Source organism: Adiantum capillus-veneris, chromosome 22, assembly GCF_014529385.1.
Source record: "Adiantum capillus-veneris isolate H3 chromosome 22, ASM1452938v2, whole genome shotgun sequence".
NCBI lineage: Eukaryota > Viridiplantae > Streptophyta > Polypodiopsida > Polypodiales > Pteridaceae > Adiantum > Adiantum capillus-veneris.
In genome coordinates this window covers 115,118,592-115,127,619 of record NC_140952.1, presented here as the reverse complement: position 1 = coordinate 115,127,619, position 9,028 = coordinate 115,118,592, and the positions used below count along the sequence as shown (strand labels likewise).

Sequence of the window (9,028 nt, the reverse complement as noted above, 5' to 3'; positions counted from 1 at the left end):
TTGCACTTGGGTGGCCATGTAAAATATGTCACTCGACCATCATCTATATTGTGGATAGGTGATGCTTGCTTTTGCCTAATAGTTCAATAATTGCATTAAAAGTTTTCTTCCATTGTATATAGGTGATGCCTATGTGTGGCTCTTGCTAGATGGTACAATGTGGGCACAAAAAGGTAGCTATCAACATTGCCATGATTCTTTAGAAGTAGGGTGCAATTGATTTTGGAATGGAAATGGATATTTGAGTAATTGTTCATTCTTTATTTGATATATTTTGTAATGGAAATGGATATTTGAGTAATTGTTCATTCTTAATTTGATATATTTTGTAATGGAAATGGATATTTGAGTAATTGTTCATTCTTTATTTGATATATTTTGTAATGGAAATGGATATTTGAGTAATTGTTCATTCTTTATTTGATATATTTTGTTGATGATTGCAATGTGAATTGAATTGTCATTGTGAGCTTATTAATACGAGCAATGAATATTTTAAGCTCAAGTGAATAATTGTAGCTATTTTTGAGCTTCGCCAAAACATGTGAATAAACACAGGTAAGAAGGACATGCTCAGTCTTGCGTGGGAGAAGATTGTACCCATTGTATGTGTCTTCTTCCTCGCTCTTTGTCTACATACTTGCACCTCACTATGTTTTCTCTCTCTCTCTCTCTCTCTCTCTCTCTCTCTCTCTCTCTCTCTCTCTCTCTCCGTCCCCACCTAGTAGTGTTGTATATTGTTGTTTTGCAGGCTGAACATAGCACAACTGTTGTAGATTATGAGAGGTTTCGCATGTTGATGGTAGAGTTTTGTGCTCACATTTGGTAGGCTATGTGAAGGCTTCACATTTTCAACTTACCAAAATACCCTTGAAATTTGTGAGAATCCCAAAACACCCCTCAAACTTCAAAATTTCAAAAAAATCCCTCATATTTTTTTCTAAAATTCCCACAATGCCCTTGAGTTTTCTAAAATTCCCAAATACCCCTTGTTAATCTTGCAAACATCCCCAAAAGACTTTTTTTTTTTGCATTACTTGATAAGAATATTGGTTATCCCTCTATAGGAGATGATAGAACTAGGATATTGAATGGTTTTGTGCAATGTGGATGCTCGAGATGAAATGTGTCGTTATTTGCATACAGAAATGCCTCCATTTCTGTGCTCATTCGTAGTTTTTTTGGCCTAAGACACTTAAAGATAGTTCTCTAGTGTCAAAAAGAATAGACTAGTATGAGCAATGCATCCAAAATTGGTAATTTTTGAAATTTGAGGGGTATATTAGGAATTTCCACAAATTTAAGAGGTATTTTGGTAGCCCCCCATTTTTTTTTTTGTTGAAGCCTTTCACACCATCTTATTCTGTGGGCGGTTTTTCTTGGAGGCTTTTAGAGGGCCTCCTTTGTGGCCTACATTCTTGACACAGTGGCAAGCCACGATATCAAGGCGGTGTGCGCTTTTCTCACTAGGCAGTGGAATTCTGCTCGCATTGTAACTTGTCAACAGGGCGAGGGAGCAACACACACACACAGAGAGAGAGAGAGAGAGAGAGAGAGAGAGAGAGAGAGAGAGAGAGAGAGAGAGAGCCAACAATGGCGTTGCTGCGAGGTTTCTGTGGGGGCGTAGCTTCCCTTCAGCGAAGGGAAGTAGCAGGTACCTTCATGGCAAGCAGATGGTTCTGTTCAAAGCAGCAAGGGGACTGGACCCTCGCAGATGAATTGGCCGCTGAGGAAGAGGTCGGCTCTTCACAGCAGCCTGTAAGCAGGGCTCTCGATCAGATGTTTAGTGATTTACGGTTTAAGAAGCTTGCCCCTGGCTGGCTTCCCCTACGCCCTGAGTCATCTTTCTTCATTCCCCCCAGCCCCCCTTTGTCCCAGCTCCTCAAGCACCATGCTTTCCCTGTTCAACCACCCCTCTCTCTCGACGATCTTCGCATGGCCCTCAACCCTCTTGGATGGACTTCTGCAGATGCCATACACCACAGGATGGCCGCCTCTCAAGCTGATGAGATTCCATCATCTAGAGCTGAGTATGTCTGCATTATCTGCTGCTCACCCACAACTGGAAAAAACGCACAAGTACACGCATGTGCACGTGCCATACACATGGACACACACATGGAGCTGTAATATGCCTGTTGGAATTGATATGTGGTGCATAATTTTTCATGCTTGCACATATCACGAAAACCAACATGGTTGGAACTTGGTAGCCTGGCTTATAATATGTATTCTCTTTTTCCACTTCAACAATGTGATTCTACTTGTCCATTTACAATATGCTATGCTTTTGTGGCTGAAGCCCCCTGTATTTTTTTGTTTCAGGCCTCAAGGATGGGTTGAGATTATATTCATAGGTACGTAAATTTTATAGTCTCTTGATTCAAATCGATTAATTGCAATATGGCTAGGTCAAAATCGAAAGTAATCCGTAAAGAATGTGACTTAGGATTGTTTGTTTCTGTAAGGAAGACATAGTAGAGAAGAGTTCGATTTGTATAGTGGGCCTTGAAATAATGATTGTATTTAACTTCCTTTGTAGTGTGATTGGTAAGTTGTCCCTTATCATGTGTTGTATGTAGATTGTGGACCTCTAGTGCCAATTTGCCTTAAAATTGTAAGACCTTATTGCCATAATTTAATACTGCCACTAGTGTTCGACAGCTTTGGTGGGTTACCTACTTTCTAGTCTCATAGAAACCTTTATAGGTTTGCTAGGGTGTTGTTCAAATCCTTTGAGAATAATACTCTTATCAATCAATTCTGTCCGTTGTGTATGCATAGGCCTTATTATCTTACAGTAATTTGTACATATGGTTATGCATCATGTGGTACTTTAAAATGAAGATGACAAGTGAGGAAGAAACTTTTGTGTGGAGTCGAACTATTCTCATTGTTGGAGCCAAACGTGTGGATGCACAGTGAAGTAATCTAAAAAACATCACCTCCATGGTATTCAAGGGGAGATTGCAAAGGGCACTTGGATATCATTGTTTTGGCAAATGAGTTAACCTAACATGGGTTAGAAACACTTGGTGTCTGCTCGGAGCATTCTAGCTTCCGAGCCGTGTGTGTACTTGAGTGTTAATTCCCGTCTCAGGTTCCTTTTGCAAAGTACTCTCCCTCTGTGTGTGTCTAAAGTAAAGTAAAGAATTTAGGGTAAAAGCCAAAGCCTACCGCCCCACGGGTATTTTGTGATGACAAGAGTGGTGAGTTCACCTCCTATGCTTTCGTTGAGTATTTTGTTGACAATGGCAAGCGTTACTCATGAGCTTGCGAATATCGGATCACCTTTAGAGAATGTAGTTATTGAGCGGAGGAATAAGATTTTCATTGGAATTGCTTGGACTATGCTTGAGCACCATGAGCTACTGCAAAGGTTGTTGCGACATCTATTTAATCCTCAATTGTTCTCTCATGATAGCACTTTACAAAACCTGGCGAGAAATTACAGCACGCTGAATTTTCTGTTTTGCGCTCCGAGTCGCGTGCCGATCACTTCTGTGGATAGCCCTCGAGCTCTCGCACTGATAGGGTCACTTGTCCCTTGAATTAGACGAGATTCCTCACGGGAAATCTCTCTAAATTGTCCTGTACCCACCACTCAATGCTTTCCCGAGGCTCCCCTGGCAAATAAACGATCCGAACGCTTTCACCTAACCCTCACCAAGCTATCCAAATCTGTCCATGGCTGTAGTTGTAGGTTTTTGACCCAATTTCTTGAGCATAACGGCGCAAAAAGCCCTGTAGGTCAAAAGTACACGTCAAGGACACTTTCCCTTGCGGTATGAAAGCTTTCCAGTGGGCTGCAGGTCAATTTCAGCATGCTGTAATTCCCTGTTTTGTCACTGTCAGGTGCCCAAAGCCCTGTTTAAGCATCCCACGGCTTTCTCGAGGCTACCCTAGCAATGTCATGCAGTTTAGGTGCGAAACCCTAAACCTGCAGAAAAACACAGCAAGCTCTAATTTTTTGTTTTGGATTGTTTTGGGCAAAGCGAACACGTCTACGCGTGTGTCAGAGGCTCTCGCACGCAATGTAACAATTCCCCTGTAAATAGGACGAGTTTTCACCCGTTTTCGCATTCCTTCGCGATGGAACTGTGCGTACCTGAAGGGGATTAGCAATTAGCTAATCCGGTTTCTGTATCTTGCCTTGGCAAATGTGCATAAAACCCCTAGAACTATAATGGTCATCTGAGAAGCCGAACTAGTGGGGCATTACCATATGTGCAAAGGGGGGGGAGAGAGGTGCGCGAGAGCAAATCGTCGCGCTACATAGAGCAAGGGAGGAGGAAAGCTTTCCATTAAAGCTATGATCACCTACATCCACTACTCACACACACTGTAACACACTAAGCTGCAAATCAGCCTCCTCTCTCAATTTGGGCGCCCCCCTCTTCTGGCTGAAAGTGGCAAATTGCTGTAGAGCCACCATGTGTTGAGTTTGCCTCTTTAGAGTTAATTCCTAGTACCCACCGACTTATAAGCATAGTGAGGGGCCTAAATGACTTTGAACTGAGCCTAGACACCCTTTTATTGCTCGGATTCTAGTGCCAACTAACCCGACCATCTCGTGGCGACCTGCCCTTCACAATTGCGGGTGAAACTCTCGGCCGTCGGCCGTTTCACACTGGCCACTCAATGTCCGGCCATTTGTGACTTCAAAAAGAGGGTCCCAAAAATTAAATAAAAATCATCCGAAAGAAACCAACAACTAAGGTTAGCAGTTGCCACGTCCTCGTGACACTATCAAAGGGGGATTCGGCTCCTAGGATTTCCACATTATTCGCACTTTTGCTCTTCGTGTTCCCAAGGCTTTTCATTTCATGTGCAGACTCATGATGATAATGCAACTATTGATGGTTCGGATCATAGTGCGGATGAGGACAAGGAGTTTCTTGTTGCTCCAAAGTAGCAAACACGTCAAAATACCGAAGTGGCTCTTGGAGACTCTTTGGGATTTTTATGTTAACACAAGGTTGAGATTTGAGAATGATGGAGCATTACTACAAGTGAAGTAAGGCTCAATGCCCTGATTTAAGGTCAGCGAACCTCTTTTAGATGAGGACGACCTTTCACAGCCAATGTGGAAAGAGGCTATGCATGCTGAGATTGATTCGATTGAGAAGAATGACACTTGGGGTTGGCTTGGAGACCTAAGATTTCATTGGTGTGAATTGGGTCAACAAGTTGAAGTACTAGTCAGATTGTTGGTTGGATAGCACAAAGCTTGGTTGGTAGCTAAAGGCTTTTTTGGCAGCTTGGTATTGACCATGTCAAGACCTTTAAAGTTTACACCGACCATAGATGGCACGTGTATCAGATGGATGTCAAAGCATCTTTCCTCAATGGTGATATGGAGGAGGTGTATGTGGAGCAATCTCCCTTTCTTAGTCCTAGGATTGGGAGGAAAGGTTTACAAGTTGCGGAAAGCTTTCTTTGGCTTGAAGCAGACTCCATGTGCTTGGTACGAGAAGACTGATGTGAGATTGTTTACAGTTCTTTTGATGACTCAGACTAAAATCCTGAGGTGGATTGTTGACGCTTGTTATTCTCCATATGGATAATTTTGTTATCACAAGTAGCCATGTAGAGCATATACACAAGGGTATGGAGACCTTGGCTAAGGAGTTTGAGGCTTGAGATGCATGTTCTCAACTTTTAACTTCACTTTCTTGAAGATGACAAAATCTCGACTAACTTCCTTGCTTTCTTGGAATGGAGATTTCACAAGTGTTTAATCCAGCTCTTTTGAATTGGTTCTCCGCCGAGGAGCTGAGAGGGGTGTTAGGTTCACCTTGTGTCCAGTGCTGGCTTTGGTAACTCATTTGAGGGAGTCTGTCCTGTGTTGGCCTGCCCAACTATATGTGAGGTAGACATACTTGTACTGGTCTATTGAGCCATGTATGGTCCCGGCTTGGTAGGCTGCCTAGAGGCAAGAGCCCTCTTCCTAGGCCGTTTAGGGGTAACAGTCTAATATTACGGATTTTCAGCCATGTGTCATTTTTACATGATGTGGCATTTTTCAGGGTGCCCCCATTTTATTGGGTCTTGGGGTTATTAGGGCACGATTGGGGATCCTTAGATAGGAGTCCGTGCCCATTATCATAGTGTCAGCAGTCATGTTTGGTATTGCCACTTTCCCACTCTCTTGCCCTGTGTGCGCGCACGCAGGCAAAGAAAGAGGCTGATTTCTATCACTTGAAAAGATCCCTCAGAACCCCAAACGGTGCCAATTGTGAGGGCAAGTATAAACTGGAAACTGTAAAAACTGGATATAGCTAGCCATATGGCAAATTGTAGGACCGCCAGGGGAAAAAACCTCTCTCAAAGAGAGTAAAATTTGCCTTGGCAAGCTAAGTGGAGAGAGGATGATAGCAGCCTCTAAAAGATGGGCATTGCCACCAAAAGCACACTCTGCAAACTGTATATCAAAACCTGAACCACCAAAAGCCAATAGCAGTGAAAAGGACAAAGGAACATCTGTAATGATGGCAAGAGCTTGACGTCCGCCAATTTGTATCGTCTGTACAGATTGCCAAAGATTGCAGGAGTTGTCCACAAAGGTGAGCAGCAAAGCGTTGCACTGTAGCTGACAAGGAGCTGTCAACCAGTACAGAGACTAGTCCACTCGCTGAAGGTGGCTCCTTAAGACCAGAGCTGGAGAGGGAACTCCAAGAAGATAGTGGAGGAGGCTCTGAAGACAACCACCTTGTGCAAACCTGCTGTGCCTGGTAGAGCGAGCAGAGAGCAGAGCAGCGAGCCAACAACCAATAACCCCAACAAACAACCTCAGCAAAACAACAAAAACCAGAAAACAAAACAAGAAAAGGATGAAAAACCAGCAAGAACAAAAACAACAGAAACTAGAAAGCAAACTAAAAACGTACTTAAAGGACAAACTTCACCCGCAACTTCACCCGCACCCTTGCGGGGTTGCCCATTACATCCCGTGATGGAGATCTTGACCGGAGTGTGTTGGGGCTGATCACTGGTGAGATCTTCGTGAGGTTGCTGCAGTTCAGGCTGCTGTCCACTTTTGGAGAGAGTTGTCATGATCGGTTGCATTCACCTTTTCGCTGCCACTTTGACGTCATCGGCCCTTTCATTTTGAAATCCAGCTATAAAATTGGCACGGTGTCAACGGATTCAAAGTTGTCATTGTCTGGAATGGCCGCATATTGTTGAACTGCATTTTGCAGCTGACAGTAACTAGAAAGGTAAAGTGCAGTTTGCCTTCTCTTAGAAACAACAAGGTTTGGTGCACAATCTTTGTAGTACGACTGTTATTGTAACATTTTGTGGACGTTTTTACACCATATGGAAACTTTGACCAATGGGTTTCAAATAGATTTAATGTTTTTGATTGTGTCTTAGGTAAGGCGGTAAATGCAACCAGGTTCCCAAGTGCCACAGTGCACACTAACGTTTAGCTCGTGCATTTGCTCATGGCCACTAGCAGTTGGTTTATTTTATCAACAGTAGCTTGGATTTTGGCAGTGGCAGGGCACAAATGGTGTATTTTAATCTGATTTTGTAGACTCCAGCAGCTCTTTGGTCCCTTTAACGGTGTTGTTCCACAAGAATTTAGTTACTCATTGAGCAAGATTTTGTTTGACAATCCAGGGCAAAATTAAAACGGGGGCTTTGCGTTGACACAACCTACTATCGAGCCGGCAGTAGTTGCACCTTCTTTAGTTCTGTTGTAAACCTCTGTATTGGCACGCTCAATTCATTGTCAAAGGAAGGGCCTGGCCTTACATCATGCCAGCAAACACCTGAATGGCAGCAGACTTGATTTGTGGTTAGAAAGCTGGTTTTAGTGGACTTTGCAGATTTTAATATATTTGGCAGTCATTTAATCTATCTGTTGTTTATTTCATCTGCTGCTTGCGGTGAAAGTATTGACTTGGTTTTGGCTTTTTGCAGATGATGGGGCTGGTTTTGGTGTTTCGAGAGGACAATGAGTGACTAGGTTCTATATCAGTGCAGTGATTTGTTTATGAGTAGCCATTCTGCTCCCTGTAAGGGTATCAAGCTTGTAAATTCTGAATGATATTAGATTGTACAGGAACTTCAGGTATCGTGTTTTGATTACGACGGTCAAGGCACTATAGTCAATACTCTGATTATCAACATCCATGCTTCCAATTTCTGAGTCGCGAGATAATTTGGTCTTTTTGTCACATTGTGTGAATGCAAGGTTTGTCCTGTGCTGATAAGATTATTATGTCTTGTGGTCGACTCGGATTCATGAATGTCTGTATAAAGCAGCAAATGAGTCTGTCTTGGTTTTGTAGTATACAAAGAGATGAAGGTGATGGTCATACTGTCTTGTGGATATTTTAGCATATTTTAGCATTTTTGATGTGCAAACTTTGGAAGGGACTGGATTCATGTTTGGCTTTGGGTTTGGTTAGCTGTTGGTCATTTATTATTTGGGTGTCATTGCTCAGAAAAAGGTGAGACTTTTTAAAAAGATTTCTACAACCACTGAATGCGAAAAGCAAAATGAGGAAGACGAGAATGACAAAGAATCTATATATTTCATAATGGGTTTGTTCAAGACAATTGCAAATGATTTTTTAATGTCAAATGCATATTCCACATGAACCATAGGATTGTTGGACAAGTTCTCTAAAGAATTGAGGAGCCTCGAAGAGTTTGATCTCTTGGATTTATTAACATTGTAATGTATGTATGAAACCTTTTTTTTTGGGGGTGCAAAACTCACAATGGCGAGTGGATTATATTGATATAGCCAAAAAATTACATATTCTTGCCATGCTCGTGCCGAGCCATGGCCACTTCAATGGATAAAAGAGATTTAAAGTGGGCAACCAAGTTGGTGAAGAGGAGCATGTGAATTAAACTGCCTTGAAATTATGTTGAAACCAATAAGGTTTGAAGGTTTGAAGTTAGAAAAGGTAATAGGGAGTAAGTTGGTCGAATTTTTTTTTTTATTATACCTACTCGTCCTTGTAACAATTCCCCCTTCGTAGAAGATGATTATTAAGGAGAATGTGCT

General features: G+C 42.3%; 1 protein-coding gene across 2 annotated transcripts; it reads left to right on the top strand.

The window, feature by feature from the left end:
• Positions 1-1,467: 1,467 nt before the first annotated feature.
• On the top strand, positions 1,468-8,155 carry LOC147430064 (uncharacterized). Of its 2 annotated transcripts, XR_015185921.1 has the most exons (4): positions 1,468-2,030; positions 2,326-2,357; positions 7,627-7,804; positions 7,930-8,155. XR_015185921.1 is itself a non-coding variant. In XM_086496247.1 (3 exons), exons 1-3 carry the CDS (start codon positions 1,594-1,596, stop codon positions 7,965-7,967), a joined length of 507 nt encoding a protein of 168 aa, XP_086352373.1. In that variant the 5' UTR covers positions 1,470-1,593; the 3' UTR covers positions 7,968-8,155. The 2 variants fall into 2 exon arrangements, 1 of the variants encoding a protein (XP_086352373.1); XM_086496247.1 differs by lacking the exon at positions 7,627-7,804 and having other exon boundaries at positions 1,470-2,030.
• Positions 8,156-9,028: the final 873 nt, after the last annotated feature.